We start from the raw sequence: 23342 nt of genomic DNA, 5'->3' as shown, positions 1-23342 counted from the left end.
GCCAAGTTCTCCGTCCGCCTTTTCTCCAGCTGCCCCGCCCACCCGCGCGAGCCGGGCTCGCCCGCCTGCCGTCGAGGCCTCCCGATTGGCTGGGCCCGGCATGGGCTCATGTCAGTCCAGATCGGACGTTGCGCCGGCGCTTCGGGACTTGTAGTTCCCTCCGCCGAAGCGCCGCGGCCTCCGCCCGCCCGCCTGGACTTCCCTTCCCGGCATGCCGCGGGGCGAGGCTCCCCGGCTCCAACTCCTCAGGCGAAAGATGCGGCTCGGGAGTGTGGGCTCGGGCGGCGTAGTGGCAAGATGGAGGGGGCGTGAGTATGGCGCTTGTGGAGCCGGGGCTGCCCCGAGGGGGGGGGGGCTTCAAAGCTGCGGGGGGCCAATTGTGTTTTATTTTTCGGGACGCGCCTTGCTGCTTTTTTGCACCAGCGTCGTTTCTGGCGCTGCGCTCGCGGTCGCCCAGGGGTTGGAAAAGTAGCATCACTTGAGCTCACTTGAGAAAAGGGAAGGACAAAAAGGAGCGGGTTGAATCCCTTCCCACAGGAGAACCTGCAAGCTCAGAAAAGTTCTTACGCTGCCTCAAATTTGCCTGAGCCCAGTCCTGATGCTGACCTGCTGCATCCCTTTACAGTGGTACCTCGGGTTACAGACGCTTCAGGTTACAGATTCTGCTAAGAAATAGTACCTCGGGTTAAGAACTTTACCTCAGAATGAGAACAGAAATGGCGCGGTGGCAGCAGGAGGCCCCATTAGCTAAAGTGGTACCTCAGGTTAAGAACAGTTTCAGGTTAAGTACGGAGCTCTGGAATGAATCAGGTTCTTAACCTGAGGTACCACTGCACTGTAGTCTGAAGATGGAAGTCCTTTGGGGACCCTTTTTTTTCCGAACCAAAAAAACATCCTAGTGCTCCCTTATTTTTAATCTGAACTATCCTAAGATCCGACTCTCCTCTGGAATTCACCTGTTCCCTGTATCTCCCCTGCTAGATGTCTGCGGAGAAGAAGAGGCGGTCCCTATAAGACAGAGCCGGCCACGGACTTGACCCGCTGGCGCTTGAGCAACGAAGAAGGGCGGCAGCAGTGGCGATTCCTGGCGGATGGCGAGGATGGTGGTCGGGAGCAAACGGCGCTGGAAGCTCACTCGCTAGGGCTCAGCACGGTAGGGAGGCAGCTGAGGCGACCCCTCGCTTGCTACCAGGTTCTGAGGAGAACATGCCAGTTGCATTAGGACCGCTTGGTTCTTTGGGGATAGTTCCATTGGAAGTGATTTTCAAACTTCATTTTGTCTGAATGCACATTGACTTGACTGCTAAAGAAATCCTGTAATTGCAGAAGGCTTATTCTTTGGCAGGAGCCAGCGTGGTGTAGTGATTAAGAGCGGTAGTCTCGTAATCTGGGGAACCGGGTTCGTGTCTCCGCTCCTCCACATGCAGCTGCTGGGTGACCTTGGGGCAGTCACACTTCTCTGAAGTCTCTCAGCCCCACTCACCTCACAGAGTGTTGTGGGACGCGGGTGGCGCTGTGGGTGAAACCTCAGCGCCTAGGACTTGCCGATGGCATGGTCGGCGGTTTGAATCCCCGCGGCGGGGTGCGCTCCTGTCATTCGGTCCCAGCGCCTGCCAACCTAGCAGTTCGAAAGCACCCCTGGGTGCAAGTAGATAAATAGGGACCGCTTACCAGCAGGAAGGTAAACGGCGTTCCGTGTGCTGCGCTGGCTCGCCAGATGCAGCTTGTCACTTTGGCCACATGACCCGGAAGTGTCTGCGGACAGCGCTGGCCCCCGGCCTCTTAAGTGAGATGGGCGCACAACCCTAGAGTCTGGCAAGACTGGCCCGTACGGACAGGGATACCTTTACCTTTACTTTACCTATTCTTTGGCGATTCCTCCCAGCTGAGTAAGAGTGTCTTCCATGAACACAGTCTGAACAGTGAGTCCGTAAGTGACTATGGAGGCCAATTCTGGATCCCCACGTCCTTCCACAGTGGGTACATAGGTTTCCAGGAGGGACTTGATCCCAGTGAGGGTTTGCTAAACGTGCCTTCCTCTTGGCACATTTCTCCCTTTCGTCCTGAGTTTGAGTGTTTGAAGGCATATCCTAGGGTACAGGCAATGTTCATGTGGGGCTTCCCTAGTGCCCCATGTGCCCAGAAAATGGGTCCTAAAGCTTTCCTTCAGCCTCCCTTGTGATACCCTCCTGAAAACTGTTTGGTCCTAATAAAATTGACTAGCTTTTTTGGCTCCAGAGGCAAATATTCAGCCCTCCGATTCCCGGGGTGTGGAGGGGTATGCCACCCTAAGGAAGCCTGGGAACATACTGAGAGGACGTCCTGTGGTCCTTCCTGATAGATGCCAGAGTCTTTGATTCCCTGTCTGTTTGCCTGTTTTGCCAGCCCAGTTTCTTGCTTTTCCTTGCTTTGTTGTTCCTCCCTTGCCCTCTCCCTTCTCCTAGGAAGACGAGAGGAGCTGAGTGCCCCACAACTTGTGGAATTGGTCTCCTGCCCTACAAGGTGCTCGCTGGAGACATTCTTTCTTTCTTTCTATTTCCCTGTCTGTTGTGAACCTAAGCTTCTGCTATAGAATTCACCTGTGTCTCTTTCCTCTTCACTGTAATTGGCAGAGCAAATTTTTCCCGGATTTGCCAAAGGCCTGCACAGCACAGGAAGCAGCAGTTAATGGGATGAAGTTTTACTCAGGCCTGCAAGCAGAAGATGGCCACTGGGCTGGGGACTACGGAGGGCCTCTCTTTCTGATGCCAGGTAGAGTTACCATGACAACTCAGCAAACTTTTTCTCCAACCAGACAAGCAGTGTTCCAGCAAGGGGTGATGTGTAACAAATCTGAAAGCGAACGCTTTGGGTGCGGCCGAATCTCCAACATCCCCGAGAGGGAGAGGGAGTGGCAGGGCCTTGCTTCTCCTGCTTGAAGGTACCAGTGAAGTTGACACAGTTGAGAGAAGTGTCAGTTGGAGAAGTGCTGCATGTGTGCAGGAGAAGGAATCATAGTGTCATAGAATTGGAAGGGACCCAAGGGTCACCTAGTTGCATCTGTCAGCGACCAACTTAGATAAGAAAGTTAATTTTTAAGTAAAGGGAGTTTAAAATAACATGTGCCTCATCTTATGGCATCCTGTCGCTGGAACATTTAAGGAGACAAAGAACCTTGCTTGTTTCACGGCAGAGCTGTGTAAATTCATGATCAGGATTTTGTGAGGTTTCCTTTTTGACCCCCCCCCCCACCTGATGAGATCAGGAAGGAGAGCAACACAGGTAGCTGCCTTATATGGAGCCAGACCATTAGACCATTAAGCTTAGTATTGTCTACATTGACTGGCAGCCACTCTCTGGGATGTCAGGGAGGCGCTTTCCTCAGCCCTGCCTGGAGATGCCAGGGACTGAATGAGGGAGCTTCTGTGCGCAAGCCAGGTCCTCCCCCACTGGGCGCACCCACACCTACAATCTCACGCAGGTGTATCTGCCTGGGTCATCCTCAGTGGGTGTGAGGCTGGTGGCTGCCCCTTCTCTGCAGCCTGTGGCTGGACCAGGCGGCTTCCTGCCTATGTCAAGACGTTGCTCTCAGCACCTTTGATTGTAGCATAAGTGTCTATCTCTCCTCCTAAACATTAATGTTCTTTTTATCTGACTAAGAGAATCAGCATCTTTGGTGCTTCTGAGGACTGATTGTGTAACACACTGATCTCCCTAAAACAGGGCTCCTAATCACATGCTACGTTGCCAAGATCCCACTGCCAGAAGAGAGCAAGAAGGAAATGGTGAGGTACTTGCGTTCAGTTCAGCTCGCAGATGGAGGATGGGGCCTGTGAGTAAACTTTAAAATTTGGTGCTTTAGAAACTGTCATGAGGGGGTCGGGGTAGGAGGGATCTGACCCAGCCCCTGGATCCAGTTCCCCAGCCCTTGTTGAACAATATGTTCCAGGTTGTGGAGACTAAAAAGTGAGTTTGCCTTCTCCACTGCTCAGTGCTAGAAACTGGAAACTGGACTAGAAAAGAAAATGGAGAAAATGACTCCCCCACAGCCAAAGGTTAAAGCAAATGTTGGATGATAAAGTTGACCGTCCCCAGTGAGAATGATGATAGCTACAACGCGCCAAAAACATTAGCACATAGATAATTGAGTAACAAAAATGCTCATAAAAAAGGGCTCTGAAAAAACAGGCAGAAGTTGTGGGAGAGTTACAGATTAGCTGGTGTGTCATGTGCAGAGCCCATGTGCAGCAGCAGTGGAAAAAACCCCTTTGTGCATTTGGCCCTTAGATTAGCCAGTTTGCATGGAAGAGCATGGAAACAGTGGAAGAGGCAAGGCTCATTCTTGTAATATTAAACTATGGATTATGTATTACATCCAAACTGGTCTAGTGTGTAAACAAAACCCTGTCCAGCAGAACCAGACCTGCTGGGAATTGAAACACCACATGAAATTTCTATAGTCTGCATTTAAAACAGATGACATAATGTTCCCATGGAAGTTGATCAACCTCTTTCTGTTGCTCAAATTGCCTTAGCCAGCTTGCAGTAATCTTGATCTATCTGAAGTCAATCAGGACAGACTGAGTAACTGGGTGCAAGGCACCTATGCCTAACAGTTCTGATGTTTTTGTCTGGCAGGCATGTTGAGGACGTATCCAAGGTATTTTGTACTGCTCTCAACTACACAGCCATGCGAATCCTTGGGGTCAGTCCTGATGACCCAGATCTGTTGCGGGCTCGGAACAACCTCCACAGTAAAGGTGACTAACCAGGAGGCCACCTCACATGAAGGTGGCTTTGTTTTTCAGTCTTGTTATCCTGTGGAAAGGGAACTCTCCTTATTCCTAGAGTGAGCGTCTAGTTCTTCTAACATCCTATCACACCCATGGACTGTCTCCTTTCAGGAGAGTTGGAATCTTTTGAATTTAATATACAATACACTGTTTAATATTGGCTGCCTTGAGTGCATCTGCTTAAAGCACTAGGCATGAGGATGCTGTGATAGAGCTCCATGCTGTTGTGCACAGGAGGCCAGAGTTCCCTGCTTGGGTCTTCTCTCACCACCGATGCAGCATGATTGGCGGTACAGTAAGGAGGACTCTTTGGAGACGGCTGGGAGGAGGAAGGATGAGGAAATAATCAGGGGTCATCCTTTGGCTCCAGTGGGAGTGTTTTGTTTATACTATCCCTTTTGCAGACAAAAAGTCAAACAGTAAGCATTTGTTTCTTACAGAAGAGTCCATTTTACTGCAGCGACCTCTGGTTTTATAGATATCTGTATGAGTTCTTGTATATTTGGCTCTTCAGGTGGTGCTACAGGAATCGCTTCCTGGGGTAAATTTTGGCTGGCTGTTTTGAATGTCTACAGCTGGGAAGGACTGAATACACTTTTCCCTGAGATGTGGTACGTGCACTTTTAGAGTATTACAGTGCAAGCCTAACCATGTCTTCTCTGAAGAAAGTGCTGTTGAATTCAATGAGACCTGCAGGTATATGGCAGTAAAAAAATTAATACATAATAATGTGGCTTGCTCCCTGTAAGTGGGAATAGGATGGCAGCTTTAGCTACCGTAATTTATATCTATACCTCCTGATAGAAACAACTGGATGTTACGATCAGTTTGTCAATAGGTTGGCATGTTTGCTAAGTCTCTAGTTCAACTTGTCATATCAATTCAAAGAGCTAAAAAAGACCTAAGTTTGAGGAGGCCCCAGAGACTGGCCACTGGAAATCTAAATGTCAATTAACATTTTAGCTCACACTGGTGAAAATTTGGCCTTCAGAAACCTTTTTGGGTAGGAAACCCTGGCTTTACGCAGGCTGTGGTACAAAGGTGAGACTCACAGCCATTGCTCCGCCCACTTTTGTCTCTGGCCATGCCTACTTTTCTGCCTGCTCATGCTCATTATGGACATGCAGTCTCTGAAAGGTTGCCCATGAGTGAACACAGACCTCAGCCAAAAACCGGCTTCCCAAGCCCCAGTTTAGCATGTTGTCTGAACCCTAAATTCTGGTTAGTGTTAACTATGGTTTGTCTAAACAAACCAGCTTGATGAACTTTGGCTTGCAGTTAGCCTGTTTCAGTAATTAAAATTTATTAGAGTTTGTCAGGTTCAGGCAGCAGAGCAAGCTGTGTTTGAGGGAAACACCTCCTTGGGGCTCAGCCAACCAGGACGGCCTGTGAGCTCCTTCTGGTCCCATTCAGGTGGGCTCATGGAAAAGGAAGGCTCGGTTGTTCATGTACGCTCAGCCAGTTTATTCCTGAGTCTGCCCTGGAGTCCCTGCTGCTATCCGGGTAGCTTGTCGTGGGATGGATGCTCTGTGGGAATCTCCTTAGGGCCACATATACATGGCTACCGGCTGCCATTTCTAGAGTTCTGCCCATCCTTTACCGCAGGCTTCCCTTTTGATTTCTGATAGGCTGTTCCCTCGCTGGATGCCAGCCCATCCTTCTACTCTTTGGTGTCACTGCCGTCAAGTTTACCTGCCCATGGCCTACTGCTATGCTGTGCGACTCACTGCGGAAGAAGATGAGCTGGTTCTGAGCCTCCGGGAGGTAGTTCAAAAAGGCCTTTTTTCCTTCCTTCCTTCCTCCGTCTGTCTGTTTCTCTCTCTCATAGAACCATAAAATTGTATTGGAAAGGACCCACGGGTCATCTAGTCCAGCCCCCTGCAATGCAGGAATCTCAGCTCAAGCATCCATGACAGATGGCCTTCCAACTTCTGCTTAGAAACCTCCAAAGAAGGAGAATCCACCTGAGGGAGACCGTTCACTGTCCGACAGCTCTTACTGTCAGAAAGTTTTTCCTGCTGTTTAGTTGGAATCTCCTTTCTTGTAACTTGAAGCCATTGGTTTGAGTCCTACCCTCCAGAGCAGGAGAAACAAGCTTGCTCCACCTTCCATGTGACAGCCCCTAAGATATGTGAAGATGACTATCCCATCTCCTCTCAGTCTTCTCTTTTCCAGGCTAAACATACCCAGCTCCTTCAGCTGCTTCTCGTAAGGCTTAGTTTCCAGCCCCTTGATCATCTTGGTTGCCCTCCTCTGCACTCGCTCCAACTTGTCAACATCCTCCTTAAATTGTGGTGCCCAGAATTGGACACAGGACTCCAGGTGTGGTCTGACCAAGGCAGAATAGAATGGTATTATTACTTCCTTGATCTGGACACTGTGAAATGCTTTAGAAAAGTGTTTTTGCTGTGATTCCTCTGGAGGCACCACAGATGTTCTCCTGGAACCCCAGCGAAAGCGTGGCTTACAAATTATATTGACTTCTTTAAGACTTTATATCTCTTTAAGGTCATACAGAAGTCAAGGTACTTGGTCCAAAAGTGTGTGATGGATTGGGAGGCGGAACATACAGCAGATACATAATTGAAGCATTTGCTTAGATGGCATAAACAGAATGAAATTCTGTGGTCAAAGAAGACGCTCTGCCTGGTCTTATAGCAGGTCTGAGGTTGAGAAGGTGCCTAGGCAGCCTGTTTCCAGCTTTCTCTTCTCTTGCCAATTCTGCTTGGTGTTGTGTGACCCTTCTTTGCACCCAGGAGCTCTACACCCAGGACTATTCCCTCATTGACTGGCCGGCGCAGAGGAACAACGTCGCTGCGGGTGATGTGTACACGCCACACAGTTGGCTGCTCTCCATCATCTACGGTGAGCAGAGTGTGACCTCTGGGCTTGGAAGGTAGTCATGCTTGTTTGCAGACCTGTTTGCCGTCGCCAGGCCTCTTGTGCTGTTCACTAGCTGAGGTGGTACTGCTGGTCAGAAGAAGGAAAAGCGGATGGTTCACAGAGAGGCATCGCTGTATCGCCCCAAGTGGAGAATTGGGCGGTAGTGCATACACCGTTAGAGGAAAGTGTAATGTGCAGATCAGGGCTGCCTGTGTATACCTGGAAGTAAATCCCACCATGTTAGTGGGTCTTCCTTCACTCGGGAAATGTAAGGTTGTCTGCCTGCTCTCCTTGGTGCTTTTTTGCTTTTGCTTTCTGGCACATAGTGGATAAATGCAATGGAAGACTCTGTAGAGGAAGGTTCAGCCCCTGTGAAGAGGCCTCACCTCTATGCATGCACTGTGTGTAGTTGGCCTAAATGCCTCTCTGGCAACGGCACATCTCCTGGCATCTGATGCCTTTCCTTCAGATATAAAAGCTGCATAGGCCTGGCACGGGGTGGGCTTGGCCTGGTCAGGGCAATGCTTGTTTGAGTCTTCTGCAGAGAGTCCTCTGCCTCTCTTGGTCAAGGGAGCCCTCAAAACTTTGCTTCAGCCTGCCTTTTCCTTTTTAATCTTGCTGGCTGTGGCTGGCTTCATTGCTCAGTGCTGCAGGGATAATCAGAACTTGGATTAGCAGCCTACTCAACATTATTATCCTTTTGTACAACTCCACTTACTGGTGTATCACCTGCTGATTTCACAAGCCACTGCTTTGTTGTGATTCAGAGATTTCATCCAACAGTAGACAGAAGCGGTTTGCTTTGTTTACCTGACAGGCCCACTCACTTTGCAGGATTGCTGCAAGCGCTCCGCACATAGAAGATGAAGAGTTTGGATTTGATATCCTGCCTTTCACTCCCCTTCAGGAGTCTCAAAGTGGCTAACATTCTCCTTTCCCTTCCTCCCCCATAACAAACACTCTGTGGGGCTGAGAGACTTCACAGAAGTGTGACTGGCCCAAGGTCACCCAGCAGCTGCATGTGGAGGAGCGGAGACGCGAACCCGGTTCCCCAGATTAGAAGACTACTGCTCTTAACCACACTGTAGCATACAGCACATATCTTTCAGCCCCCTAGTCTCTGTGTTCTCATCCCTCAACCCTTGCTTGGCTATCAGCTGAATCGGGACTCCAGAGTCACAGTAATGCCACAGCAGCTGATTCTGGGTGATTCCACTACTTCAGCGCAGTTTGTGCTGGTACAGGGACACGAAGGAAAAGAGTGAACATGCTTCTCACGTGCACAGGGATTGTTTGCAAATGTGGCTTTGCCATTTTCCAGTGACAGGATTAATAATTCACAAATGAAGTTTGGTTAGCTCTGAACTGCCATGGAAACCTAAGTTAGGGATTTGCTAAGTGTATGTGGCTCAATTCCTATCCGTATTACTCTTCAGTGCTCATATTCAGCAGATAAATATGAAACCTCTTTGTTTCTCTCTGCTTCCATTCCAGCAATTATCAACACCTACGAGAGATTCCACAGCACAGCTCTGAGACAACGAGCAATTGAGCAGCTGTACGACCACATTAAAGCTGATGACCGATTCACCAAATCCATCAGCATTGGCCCTGTAGGTCACTTGGAGTGGCACTTACAGCTGAATAGCTCTGGAATGGAACTTGATTTGCAGATTCCAAAATGTTTGTTCAGTGCATCTGTTCTTGGTAGCACAGTACCTAATGAGCACAGGCAGATGGCTGCAAAATTTGTCACCCCCTTGATCACCAGGGTTGATTTGGCTGCCCTGACTGGCTGGTCAGGCACCCCCAACCTCCCCCCCCCCCCCGCATCCCTCCCGGTGGAGCACAGCCATCCCGGATGGAAGATGTGTGCCTCCTGCTCTTCAGTGGAAAGCAAATGGTCATTGATGAGCCCAGGCTCAAAGCTGTACACACCTGGAAGGTTCCTTCCATAGAGCTGAGTGGAAATCTCAGCGGCAGGGCACATGATCTGCAAGCAGAAGGTCCTGGATACCACCTTTGGCATCTCCCAGTTGAGCCACGAGTACCAGCAGAGCTCAGAAATAGCCCTGGTCTCCACTGACCCCCTGCTCCCCTTCAGCCGTTCTGCAGTGGGGAAAAGCGTTTCGGCTCCACCCCCACCTCTGTTCCAGGCAGGGGAGGGCGGTTGGGGCAGAGCTCAACATACTTGTCCCAGCTGCAGTTAATGCTGGAGGCAGCTACTGTTGATGAGTCTTCTTTTTGACCGCATCCTTGTGAGGATTGATGTAGGAGCTGAGTTTATAAAGAGGCACAAATATTAGGGGCTGTTTGCTCTATTGTTCTTAGGAGAAATGACTTTGCCTTTCTCTGCCCATTTAGATATCTAAAACGATTAACATGCTTGTGCGCTGGTATGTGGAGGGAGACAAGTCTGCTGCCTTCCGAGAACACGTTTCCAGAATCCCCGACTACCTCTGGTAAGGCTTTGTTGAAACTCAGACTTGTACATCCTTACAGCTGCTTGTGCATAATGCTCTTAAGGACTCCTGAGTACTCACGGTTCATCAGGAGAGACCGGAGGACACTTGGAAAGTAGCTGCTGAACTTCCCTGATGAGAGCAGGATTGCCTCCTGTTGGTGTTGCCGTTCACCATTTGGACGGCATATTAAGCTCCCAAGCAGAGGACCATCCTCTTCTCTTCCCAGGAGACCAGTAGTATTTGAACAATAAGGTTGAGAGTCGGCAACTTGCCCAAGGCCTCCCTGTTGGCTTAAGAGCTGAACAGGGATTTGAACCTGAGTTCTCTTCAGCCCCTGTCAAGTGGGGACTCCCTTAGGATAAAGTTTATGAGGAGCTCATTAGTGCTGGTGTGAAGATAATTCAGCTTGCACCCCCTTTGCCCATTTGTTCACCCAGGGTACAGGAAACATAATTGAGGTGCAGGACTCTGTTTAGCCAGTCTACAACATTGAGTGCTTTCTGTCTCCTTGCAGGCTGGGACTGGATGGCTTGAAGATGCAGGTAATAATCCCTGGCATGGATGAAAGGGATTTATTTTTTCTCTGTCTCGTTGAGGGTCAGACTTGTGCTTCACAAGATGCTGCGACATTGCATCAGTCACCCTGTTCAAACTGGAAAAGCTGCTTCCAGAGTGGCTTCAGGATCAGAGAAGCCGCAGGGTTAGCTGACATATTCCTGCTCCAAATTGCCCTTTCTCCTGCACCCCACAGCCACCCTCTGGTTTCAGAAATGTGTGGGAAAATGCATTATAAACTTGGAGCAACAAAGCAGTTTGGGAGACGTCTAGAACACAGGTGGCAGAAATCTTGCCATGAATCCAACTTAACGCAAGTTGAGAGCCACTTGGTGTCAGTGGTTGAGGAGTGAAAACAGAGCTTCTCCTTGACAGTTGCATCTTCAGAAGGTCGTCTCATGAAGCATTTTGAGACCTCCTCCATTCTGGCCCAAATGATTTAGTATAAGAGCCCCCAGAGGAATCCTGCGACATGTTTACTTAATACTTTAGGGATAAAGCCCCCAAATCCACCACATTCAGATATCACAGTTGCAACAGTTTAGCCCGTGGATGGATCCAGAGCACCATTTAGTTTTGGGTTATGGCCGGTGATTTTCAGCTGTTGCAGCCAAAGGAGACAAACACAGTTTTTGGAGGGGTGCAGTTGACCACTTGCCCTTCTTGGCTCGAGGCATCTAGCAAGAGGGTATTATTGAATGACTCAGCCCAGTAGGTGATTTATGTCTCCTCGCAAGAGGAGTTTTTGAGCACTGCAATAACTATTGTCCAGTTGCTTTTAGTTTATTTTTATATTTTAAAAACCCTGTCCTGCTTTTCTGGTGCTCATGTGCCACTCAGGACGGCTTACAACAAATTAAAACCACAGTACAATTCAATGTAGTAAAATTGAAATGAAAATAAAAACACACATCAGATGAACTACACAACATTAAAATCCATTTTGAAGCAACAGTGGCTGAGATCCCACATGAAAACCCCACTAGCCAACTTCACTTTGCCAGTACCAGAGGGAGTCCTGGGTGGCACTTGCCCATGAAACATTAGTTCTTTGGCTATATTACCGCAGGTGGATTTTAAAAACTCATAGGTTGAGAGAAAACATTTATCCAAGTTATAGATAAATTTTTGAGTTTGTAAAACGGTTACGTTGGTTACATCCTCTAAAATACAATAAAAAGAAAGCCTATAAACTACTTGTTGTATGCTTAATTATTTTTGCAGGGATGATTAAACCAGTTAACAAATAGTTTAATGTTAATGAGAATTCAAATAATATTAACTAAAACACAAAATATTACGTAAAGTAGATTACAAATGTTTTGTTGGTCACTACGGAGTTCCCCCCTCCCAGCTATTTTGATGGCTAGCACTTGGTATACGAGTGGGGAAGGTTGTAACAAGGACTCCCTTGGTGGCAATAGCCTTTTCCTTTTTACCCCATTGTCAGTTTTAGGGGAAATTGCTTTTGGGGAACAGCTGAGCACCTTCTGCTGCCTGCAAGGGAGACAAGTCAGGTGGGAGGCGAGTGTTTCTTACTGCACCTTCCTTCTCTTTCAGGGCACTAATGGGTCACAGCTTTGGGACACGGCATTTGCTATCCAAGCTTTCCTGGAGGTAATTATTTTTCTTTGTTTTGACCTAGGACTTAATAGGGGGAAACATGGCTGTTCTCTGTAATTTTGGGGAGAATTAGCCTGTAGCCAACACACATGAATCAAATGACTGAAGAAACAGTCTGGGATATAGAGAGAGCGTATTTAGTTCACACAACACAGAAAGGTATTAGAAATGGTGACATGTCACTAGTAGAGATGCGGTCAGGCAGACAGCCAGTAAATTTCTGTTAAGAATGTCTTTTGGTTGCTATTGCAAGGGAATGCAAAGCAGCAAAGTTTTAAATAGCCTAGGATGTTTAATTAATGTTACTCAAAGGGTATTCCTTAGCACATAATAGCATGAAGGCAGTTTTGTTTCGTACATAGGAACCACAAGGAAGTCTGAGCAGCTTTAGGACTTTGGGGGTGAGCCGGGGAGTTCAACTCTTTCCCTGCCCCAGTTCTGATATAGTGATTTATTGGAAGCTTCCATTTACATTACAAGGAAAGCGTATTCCTTGTGCTCATGGGAGTTTCCTTCAAATGCAGATGACAGTTCTGAGAGGCCGTTTTTGCCAAGCCTGTGGTAGGGAAAGAGTTAAATTCCCTTCCGGTGTCATCCCTACAGTCCCAAAAGTCACTGCTTACCTTAATCTCATGTTAACTACACTCACACAATTATCACAACTCAGTTACTGCTTGACCCTGAATTCTAGTGAGATTTGTGGGCCTGCCCCCCCCCCAGGTAAGTATAGGATAAGATTGTAGCCTTAATTCATCAAATTTTAATGAAATTAATCTTAACGAAATATTATTAAGATTGAATACTGCTCCTGGATTCAGTTTTTAAAAATCACAAATGAAACAGCTTTTTCTTTCTTTTTAAGGCAGGTGCCCATAAAAGGCCTGAATTTAACTCCTGCCTGCTACGTGCGCATGAGTTTTTAAGAATCAGCCAGGTAAGAACCAGGCATATGCATATCCACGATCCAGTTCTGTTGTAATACTGCCCACATTCTAAAAATATGTAGGTTTTGATTTTGCAGTGTGCCTCATAGTCCAAGAACCACACCCACAGCTATACCCACCTCTGCTTTGCTCCCAGGAATGTCTCCCTTTGTTGTAAGCCAAAAATAGCGTATCTTCTGAGTTTATGCCAATGAAAACTCCGAAACGTGAGGAGTTAGGAGTCCAGCGTTTATGCAAGAATGTGAATTTCAGCCTCTCCAAACTCACGTCTTGGGGGGGAGTGTTCCAGCAGGTGAACCAAATTAAACTACCGTATTTTTCGTCCCATAGGACACTCCGTCCCATAGGACGCACCTACTTTTTTGGGGGGGAAATAAAGGAAATTCCCCCCCCTTTATTTCCCCCTCCCCAAACCAGGTCGGGGAACAGTGGGATGGCGGTTCTGCGCCTCCCCGCTGTCCCCCGAGCTTGTGGGGCTGGCCAATGTCTGCCCGGCGCCAGGGGCGCACTGTTTCAGGGCGCCCCACACGCCCCCCCCCCGTGCGCAAGGCTTGCCGACACCAGCGCGACACCAGCGCCCTTCGAAGGACGCCCCGTGCTCCGCGTTGCCGGCTGCCGCCCGCAAGCCATGCGCGCCCGGGGGGAGATCCCCTGGGTGCGCAAGGCTTGCCAACACCAGCGCGCAGCACGGGGCGTCCTCCGAAGGGCGCCCCGTGCTCCGCGCTGCAGTCTACCGCCCGCAAGCCTTGCACTCCTGGTGGGAGATCCCCCGGGCGTGCAAGGCTTGCGGATAGCTTCCTGGAGCCTGGAGAGTGAGAGACGTCGGTGCGCACTGACGCCTCTCGCTCTCCAGGCTTCAGCGAAAGCCTGCATTCACCTCATAGGACGCACACACATTTCCCCTTCATTTTTGGAGGGGAAAAAGTGTGTCCTATAGGGCGAAAAATACTGTACTACACCTGGACTTTATTCCTTTTCTCTATGCAGAGAATTTCTTGATTTCTTCTCTGTAGTTCTCAAGGCACTGCAACATCAAGAAAGATTCCTTGCTGAGGTCAATATTTGCTGGCATTGAATTGCTGAAGTGTGTGTGTTTGTTTATAGTTGCAAATATCTATACCCATACAAAAATGTTTTTATGTCTATAACACCTTCAGGCCCAAACTTGAAATTACAAAGACCGCTGTGGCTTGTGCTTGTATTTCAGACTTTTTATATCACTTTCTCCCTTGCGTCTAGCATTTTTAATAGCGTAGTTCTTAAAATAGTGTTCCTTTTATGTCGATTGCACTTGCCTTCTTTGTCTGAGTGTAGTTTGTATCTCCTTCAGATTCCAGATAATCCACCTGATTATGAGAAGTACTACCGTCAGATGAACAAGGTATAATCACAAAAAGAGCTCCCTTTCTGAAAGCAGCAATGCCAGATGCTAGGTTAACTTGGGAAGATACCTGTCCAAAAATCTTACTCTGAATTTTTTCCTGGAGAAAGTTGCTCATGAAGTTAGGATTGTTTTCCTCGCTCTTTAACCTAAATCTTCTTTCTTGTCCTTGAAAACTGACCTGCAGTTTATGGAGAGGCAGGCCCCCAACCCAGTGAATGATTCTGCATTCATTTTAGGTTTTGTTTATGGTGTTGTAACTGAACTATTTGAAATCATAGGCTTTTCTTTTAAAAATAATAATACTAAAGTAAATGGATTATTTAAAAGTGTAAGTTTTTCTGTACTCAAATGCTGGGAGAAAGGTCAGCTGGGCAGCAGTGTTATTGGCAATATATGTGGTCCTGCAAGAATCCCCTGCTCTGCATTGCCTAATGCTCTCAATTGTCTATTGCTCTCCAGGGTGGATTTCCTTTCAGCACGCGGGACTGTGGCTGGATTGTAGCTGACTGCACTGCAGAGGGGCTGAAGTCAGTGATCCTTCTGCAGAACAATTGCTCTTTTATAAAGGAGCAAATCCCACCAAACCGTCTCTTTGATGCTGTGAATGTGGTGAGTGGCTTGGAAGGAGAAGCAGCCCCTGGGTCAGAGTCCAATCTGCCTCCCAAACGATGTTGCCTTTGGTGGTCATAAGCTGGAGGTGGGGATTTCTGGGTGAAGCTTGTGGGAGTATTTCTGATTTCCGCTGGGCCACTGCTTAAGGCTGTGGGGCCACTCCACTGAGCTCCATCTTTGCCATGCCCTTGTCCAGACACACTCTCTCTCTTCCTCTGTGTCTGACTTCAGTTGCTGAACATGCAAAATGTGGACGGTGGCTTTTCCACGTATGAAACGAAGCGTGGCGGCTGGCTGCTGGAGCTCCTGAACCCTTCCGAGGTGTTTGGTAAGAGAAGGGACTTGCTTTGCATCCATGCTAGCATAGTTAGTAAGAGGTTTGTGTGTCAGTGGAAGTCCTCTTGGGCAAGCATGGGGAATGGGGCATCGTTGCCTCAGTAGAAGAACTGAAGCCATTCCACACCCACCCACCCACCCTGCCTGCCCCGGAAATGTTATTTGGCTCCTGCTGGCCCCTCTTAATCTTCAATCAAACTCTGATATTAAAAAGTTGACAATTGTACCCGATAGGAAAAGACAAATTATTTTAAGTTTCAAGAAAAAGAGGCATGCCACACAGCAATCTCACATCTCTCTCTAGAATCTGTCTTACTGATTTTCAATATATAGCCTTTATTGATATTTCTGCTGCATTTCAATCTATTAATCAAAATAGACTCTGGGAGAAATTTGAAATTGCCAACCTTGACTGCACTCTTTGGCTTTCATCCAAGAACATTACAGCAACACAGGAATGAAGGTCAGAGGAGGTTTAAATGGTGACATGACTAAGGCTTTTAAAAGTCACAAGGAATGAAGGAAGGTTGCATTCTGACTCCCACGCTGGAAGCTGGCTCCTATTATGGATCTATGATCTGTGTTGTTTTATTGGTTCTGGTGCTGTGGGTTTGTCATGGCCTTTGGCTGTATCAGCAAACTTGTATTGTATTTTTTGTGGTTTGCAGGGGATATCATGGTGGACTACACTTACGTAGAATGCACCTCGGCAGTCATGCAGGGGCTGAAGCATTTCCAAGAGTGCTTCCCTGAACACAGGGCAGAGGAGATCAGGTAAAAGGAGGGAAGGGGCTGAAGCATTTCCAAGAGTGCTTCCCTGAACACAGGGCAGAGGAGATCAGGTAAAAGGAGGGAAGGAAAGGAGCGGAGCAATGGAAAAACAGGATGTGAAACCTTCGTTTCAGAGTTGACATGGGAAGATAAATTCCCTCCTGCCATTGGGCGCCTGACCCTTCTGTGGGGTGGGAGTGAATAGCATTTTTATTCCTTCCAGTCTGGGCTAGAGAGAGTGGTGCTGGGAATCGTGGGTATTCACAGGGTTGAAAGGGTTTCCCACTATTTCCTTTTTGCTTAGAGAGACGCTGCAAAGGGGCCTCCGCTACTGTCAGGAACTTCAGAGAGCCGATGGTTCCTGGGAAGGGTGAGTGTTCCTCATAAAGCCAAGGGCCGCTTCAAGGATTTGTTGGCCTTTCCAGCTGCTTGGCAGGGTATTTAAAATAAATAGCAAAATGCCTGCCTTGGGGCAATTTTAAGAATCGGAGGTAAAAAAACCCACTTTTCAGCACCAGTTTGAGACCTTTGGGTGGTTCTAGTAGGAGAAGCCAATAGCACCTTTTTATTAGCAGTTTAATTTGTCTGAGAGACCAGTGTGGCATCTGACCCTACAAGTCCCGGGTTCAAATCCTGTTTCAGTCGTGCTCCCACTGGATAGCCTTAGGCAACCCGCCCTCCTGCTTTGTCACAGTTAATATTCATATCTTGTCCATATGAAACACCTTGAAACTGCCCAGTGCTATATAAATGCTCAGCATTCTCATTTATCTTTTACTAAGTCTTAAACCATCAAAGTTAGAAAAGAAAATGTTCATGCCTTTATTTAAAAAGTAATTGTACAAATGTAATACATAAGCTTGACGTATTGCAAGAATTTAAAATTTGTTCTAGAATATTGTATGGAACATGGCTGGGGAATCTGTAACCCTCCAGCTGCTGTTGTTTCCTGCTTGGCAGGGGGTTGGACTCGATGGCCCTTGTGGTCTCTTCCAACTCTATGATTCTATGATTCTATGAACTACAACTTCCATAATTCCTGGCCATTTGCCACTCTGACTGGAGCTGATCTCCCCTCCCTCCCAGTCAAGAAAGAGCATGCCAACACCCTCAGGGGCAATGGGTTGGGGGGCTGGTAGTGATAGAACTGAGTCACCAGGTGTAGGGAGAGAGGGGCTGGGGGAATATCTAGGGTCAGCCAGTATTCTGAAGTTGCAGGTCCATACTCACCTAGGAGTAAGCGCCACTGAAATTAGCTCTCTTTAGACAAATTGTTGGTGCAATAAGTGAAGGGAAGCTGCAGAGTTTTTAAGAATAAACATTTAAAGTAGACGAATTGTATAAATGCTATGAAGACATTTTTTTAGAGAGAGGAGGTGGAATTTATAGCAGCTTGCCAGATGGAACGATCTCTTCCCCCATCCCCTGTGTCCCACCCTAGCCAATTTTGGGAGGTGTGTGAGTGTGAGGGATTGGGGGGGGGGCGAAGCTTTTTTATGTGCAGGTGGAAGTCCTTGCAGAGGAGGAGCTGGTGGCGTTTATCAGAGGAATCATGGCCAACAGCTTCGGCAGCATTTGTTTTTATTCCATATCCAAAGTAATGGCTGAAATACTAGACTGGTATCTGATGCCAGAAACATGAAATGAAGCAGAAATGAGTTACGTCAAAGAAACCAGCTTTAATTTCCTCCAATATATCTCACGTGTTAAAAATGATTACAACATTTTTTGTAGGCTGAATGTATATGTTCCAGACATATACATTGAATCGTGTTGGCTTAATAGATATTTGAAAGATAAGGGAAATAATTTATACAGTTGGTTTTGCTTCTGCAAATAAACTTCAGGCTCATTCCCTTGATTTGGGATTGTTTGGCACAGCAAGGAGGAGGGAACTGGCTCTCCTCCCAGCTCAGTTCTGTTTGCTGACCGACTTCTCCCTCCTAGGTGCTGGGGGGTGTGCATCACCTACGGCACGTGGTTTGCTCTGGAAGCCTTTGCTTGTATGCAACACACCTACCAGGATGGGTGAGTGAAGACCTTCACCAGGTTTTATAATGGAAGCTCCTCTGATCAGAAGAGCTTGCTGTCAGTGAGTGGCCTTTCATTCAGCATGAAGAATCGTGCTGTCTCCCTGCACTGAGCCTAGAGGCAAACTGCTCTGGGATTCAGCTGGGAGCCAGCCTCACCTGAAGAGCCGAGTCCGCAAAGGTGGCCGCTCTCTCAGGCTCACCTCTGCAGGGGAGGGACTGGAGAGACCGGCACTACTGGGCCAGGCAGACCCATTGTTCTCACCCACAACTTACAGCGGTTTCAGCAGTTGAGGACAGGCCTCCTGGTCAGCACTGGTTTGCAGTGGTGACATCCGCTCTTCTCTCCATAAGTTTCTTCCCCTGTATATATTATCTTGGCCCTATCAGAATGCAGAAAGACCATCCCATCAGGCATCAGGTGGGCCTCCTGCAGATGCTTCTCCCTTGACATTTCCAGATTCATCTTGTAGCTCTCAGCCAGCTGATGGGTGCTGGGTCTATGGGTGCACATGCACTCTGGGGAGCATTGTGCTTTTCCTTGATATCCTGTCTCCTTTTCATCTGTCTCTGCCTGGCGTGATAAAATTCCTTGCCTTGTCCTTGCTAACCACCATATGTTCCTCCGCTGAGGACTCTGTGAGTTCCCGTTCTCCTGCCCTTTCTCTTCCAGAGTGGCCTGTGGGGAGGTGACCCGCGCTTGTGAGTTCTTGGTCTCCAAGCAGATGGAGGACGGTGGATGGGGAGAAGACTTTGAATCTTGTGAGCAGCGCAGATACATCCAGAGCACCACATCCCAAATACACAACACTTGCTGGGCTCTTCTGGGACTCATGGCTGTTAGGTAAAAGTTTGTGCTTGGAAGTGACATTGACCCTTGGCCTCTGCACAGGCAGATGAGGGCAGATAGAAACAGCCACCAGTCTTGAATTGCATCTTTGGGGGACCCTTACTCAGTTGACCCCCACTGGCTAGTAGAGGCTACCACCAAGCATGCCCAAAGAGCAGCTTCCTCGGTCTGTGCTGCAGCCTGCACACAAGATGTCCCTTGGGAAAATGCAGGCCTCCCTTTCTCCTGGAACGCCTTTGTGCAGAAATTCAACTTTGGGCAGCTGCAATGAAAAGATCACAGCTGCCTTGTCTGACAAATATTTCTGCCTGAGCATAGCCTGCTGTCACTGCGCATCTCTCTTCGTTAGCCATGCTCCTCTGCCTTGCAGGGAACAGAAATGCTCAGTTGCTGCATCCAGTTCTTGAGGCCGTCCCTTTAGCTGCTCGCTTTGTTTGTGGGAACAGTTAACAAGTCTCTGACCGAGGCCATGCTAACCTGGTGGCATTTGATCTTCCTGCCTGGGATATTACATTACTTGCAAGAATCTTTCCGATATTTGTGAATTACCTGAGCCTGAGCTTTTCCTCTCTAAACCTACTTGAGCAGTGAACTTGGGTCAGAACAACTCTTCTTGCTTTGCAGGTATCCAAACGTTAGAGTCCTGGAAAGAGGGATCAAAGTTTTGATTGACAAACAGCTGCCTAATGGAGACTGGCCTCAGGTGAAGTCTGCCTCGAGTGCATTCCATATAACGGAAGGGCACAATGGAATTCCATATAACGGAAGGGCCATTTGCATACATTCTCTCTACACTAATACACCTACAAGCACACCTTTCTTCTTAGCTTCTCAGAATTCCTCTTCCAGCCTTGTTGCAGATTTTCCTTCAAGCACCGGAGTCTCTTTTGTGTTCCTTGTTCCAGTATGACTCCCACCACCCACGTTTTAGTTCCTGTTTGTACCAATCCCAGGCAAACACAGCCTTTCCTTGGCTGGGAGGGATTCCCTCTTGACTATTCAGCAGCTCATGAAAAAAGCAGCCCTGACTATTTCTACTTCTTGGAAGGGCTGGTTCTCAAAGAGCCCATTAAACCGCCTTAAGTTTTAAATGTTTATGCATGGATCAGGAACAGTGGAAGTAGGAAAGCTGGCGCAAGCCAGACTATCAAGATCACTGTGCATTGTCTGGTTTATCCTGGAATGCCTACATATTGGAATCGGAGCCTTTGGTCCAGCTCATGCTCAGGGCAGTGAAGGTGTCATTTATTTATTTTTAAAATGTAAACATTTCAAAAAGTATCAGCTGCCTTTTCACCATGGATAGTCAAAGCAGGTCACACCTGTCATATGGTACCTCCATGTATGAGGAGGTTTGTGCAGCTCAAGGCCGCTTTTCAGGTGCTGATGCCCTTATAGGTCGCTCATCTTTCCGTGCTTCTTACTGTGTTGGAAAGATGAGAGGATGGATGAGATGGAATTTCTGTGTTTCTTTGCCTTGCAGGAGAACATTTCCGGAGTATTCAACAAGACCTGTGCGATCAGCTATACCTCCTACCGAAACGTCTTCCCCATCTGGACCCTGGGGCGCTTTTCTCGCCTGCATCCTGCCCACCCACTGGCTGGCAAGCACTTGACGGAGGCATTAAGAAATGGAGATAAGGGCCTGGCTGGCAGGATGGCAAATGGACATGGAGAAGCACCACTCCCCTCTTCCTGAGTTTCTCTGCTTATTTTCTCTCTGCTTATTTTCTAAACTCTTGGGAAGCTGGTGAGGAGGGAGAATTGAAGGGGAAACACGGAAGGCTTCTCTGGATGGTTTGCCGTCCTCTTGCTTCTCGTACTTCTACATGCCAGGTAGAAAGGAGTTGGCCCAGGAGAAGTGATGAGTGGCAGACTCTGGGTCTGTGCTGTGGTTGACTCGCATTTGCTGCTCAGAATGACACTTTAGACACAAAAACCCATGATTCTGTGCCCTTTACTGGACATTAACATTTATTTAACTTTCTGTACATGCATACCAAACATTATGGTGGTGCGTGTATCCCTGCTGTTTCACTGTTATACTTGCAGTATTTGCAGTGGAAGCAGAAGAGTGTAACTTTTAGAGTAATTGAGGTAAATTAACACATAACGTAATCAGTGTTGATGCCTTATTTTTCTCTTACCTTAAAGATAAGCTCAAATTGTTCTTTAGGGTATGGGTGGGGAACCCTTGTGCCTCATCCCCCCTCATGGCCAACCTGCTGGGGTGCGTAGGTGGCACAACAATTGAATAGTGTGTGCTAGTTGCATAGACTCCACATGCATATCCCAGGGAACAGACATTCTGGGACTTGGGTCTACCCAACTGCCACTGAGAGCCCAGCCCACATCCAAGGTAGTGGGGAGGCTACAGCTGACCACATTGCCTAAGTAACTCGTGGTCCTTGACGTCTGCCAGCATTGGCCAGCATTTTGGAGCTTACGTAGCCTGGAGTGCAAGTCCCTTCTTATCATTTGATCTACTTACCCCAAGCTGAACATAATTCTCTTACCAGAGAAGATTCAATACAAGTTTTGTGTAGATGGACACAGTGACACACACGCGAGCCTTGGCCTGTGCACATCTGGCCCTGATCTTGCTGTGTTGCAGGGGAAAGGTTTGCACAAGGCCTTAACTTGTGGTTGCTGGAAGGCAAGGAAAACCCTCCACGCTGACAGGCAGTGCAGAGCTTTCTGGACTCGTGACCCTTGGTTCTACCAGGCTGTCCCATTTTCCAATCTAGCAGCTACATTCTGTGTGAGCTGCAGCCTCCAGACTGTTCAAGGGTAGCCCCGTGTGGAGTGCATTGTAGTAATCTATATGGGAGGTCAGTAGAACATGGGCAACTGAGGCCAGGATATCCTGGTCCTGGAATGACTGTGACAGGAAAATCAGCCTTCCTGGCTTGGCACTCCAATGACAGTTTCGAATCTAGGAATCTTTCTTCCAGGAGAAGTGCAACCCCTTCCAGAACAGGTCATGCATCTCATTCCTGGCTATGGGAACCAGCACCCACAGGGTTCAGCCTCACTGCCCCTCAGCCCCTCAGCCCCAAAGCCAGGGAGCCAAGCAACCATCTCCTGGAACTACCTCCTGCTGATGACCCTGTAGGTAGGAAGAGAACGGCAATGCTGCCTCCAACTCCTCTTCCAGAAGTTCCCAGAGCTGCTGAGAAATCAAGAAGATGCCACAGGGTTACAGTCCCCCCCCCTTCCATCCCAATAAAGGGCATCCGTCAGGGCAACACAAGTGCTAAAACGGGGCCTGGAGCCAGATTGAAATGGCTCCAGATAATCTGCTTCCTCCAAGAACACTCTGCAGCTGCCGCCCCCCATCACCTTGCCCAAGAAGTAAATGATAAGAGGCGGGACTAAACTTCTGGATCCAGGGACAGTCTCTTCAAGAGAGGTTTATCGCCACCCCTTTGAAGGCAGAGAACATAACTCACTCTCACAACAAGGCACCAGCTGCTCCTAGACCCATCCAGTCAGTCTTGCTAGTGTTTTGTCAGTCTTGATGGGCAGGGAGCAAGAGTATAGGTGTGCAATTGGCCTCAGCACCACAAGGGTGCTGTCTGTCACCAGGCTGCAACAACGGAAACTGGCCCCACAGGTTGGAATCTTAACAGTTCTCCCAGGGCTCCTAATGAGCCTGGACTGTGATGTTGGGTTTGGCATGGGTCCAATGAATTTTGCCCTCAAAGTGCTTTTGCAGCAGGCGAATAATGGAGAGGCACTGGTCGGCACCAGCCCATTTGCCAGTTCTGCTGCTGGAGACGGTCAGAAATTATTTAGAGGATGGGTCTGCCTTCTGAATGTGCTTAAACTTCTATTGAGAAAGAGCTAACATGTTCAGAACAACTGGGCTTACTGGGGAAATGGGGAGGCTAAACTGGGAGTGAATTGTGCATTAGACCCATGGCATCTTTCTGCTCAGGAATTCCCAGAGTCTAGATTCTAATATAGGGGTTTGTGACATTGGAGGCTCCCCATCATTGAAACGTGGCCGCCTCCATGCCCCAGAAGGCACTGCAGTGGGGCTGCTGCATGTAGGAACCAGACCCATGTGCTGAATAGATGCACAAGAAGTTTGTCATCTGGCAGAGGGTTCCTA

The 23342-nt window shown here is 48.2% G+C and overlaps 1 protein-coding gene across 1 annotated transcript; it reads left to right on the top strand.

The window, feature by feature from the left end:
- Positions 1–190: 190 nt before the first annotated feature.
- LSS (lanosterol synthase) lies at positions 191–21343 on the top strand. Its single transcript, XM_083707617.1, has 22 exons — positions 191–308; positions 982–1153; positions 2613–2751; positions 3703–3811; positions 4618–4739; positions 5287–5383; positions 6401–6536; positions 7529–7637; positions 9150–9268; positions 10020–10117; positions 10635–10662; positions 12236–12292; positions 13161–13232; positions 14573–14623; positions 15086–15235; positions 15470–15566; positions 16243–16348; positions 16650–16715; positions 18293–18373; positions 19049–19219; positions 19850–19928; positions 20709–21343. The coding sequence occupies exons 1-22, from the start codon at positions 298–300 to the stop codon at positions 20922–20924; spliced, it is 2286 nt and encodes a 761-aa protein (XP_083563743.1). The 5' UTR covers positions 191–297; the 3' UTR covers positions 20925–21343.
- Positions 21344–23342: the final 1999 nt, after the last annotated feature.

The sequence above is a fragment of the Podarcis gaigeae genome, assembly GCF_964106915.1.
Source record: "Podarcis gaigeae genome assembly, chromosome: 1".
In the NCBI taxonomy this organism is placed as follows: domain Eukaryota; kingdom Metazoa; phylum Chordata; class Lepidosauria; order Squamata; family Lacertidae; genus Podarcis; species Podarcis gaigeae.
This window is presented reverse-complemented; position numbering and strand designations above follow the sequence as displayed.

Coding starts and splice junctions, on each gene's coding strand:
- LSS (XM_083707617.1), top strand. Junction 1,154..2,612: donor ACTCGCTAGGGCTCAGCACG/GTAGGGAGGCAG, acceptor TGTAATTGGCAG/AGCAAATTTTTCCCGGATTT. Junction 10,118..10,634: donor AGAATCCCCGACTACCTCTG/GTAAGGCTTTGT, acceptor GTCTCCTTGCAG/GCTGGGACTGGATGGCTTGA.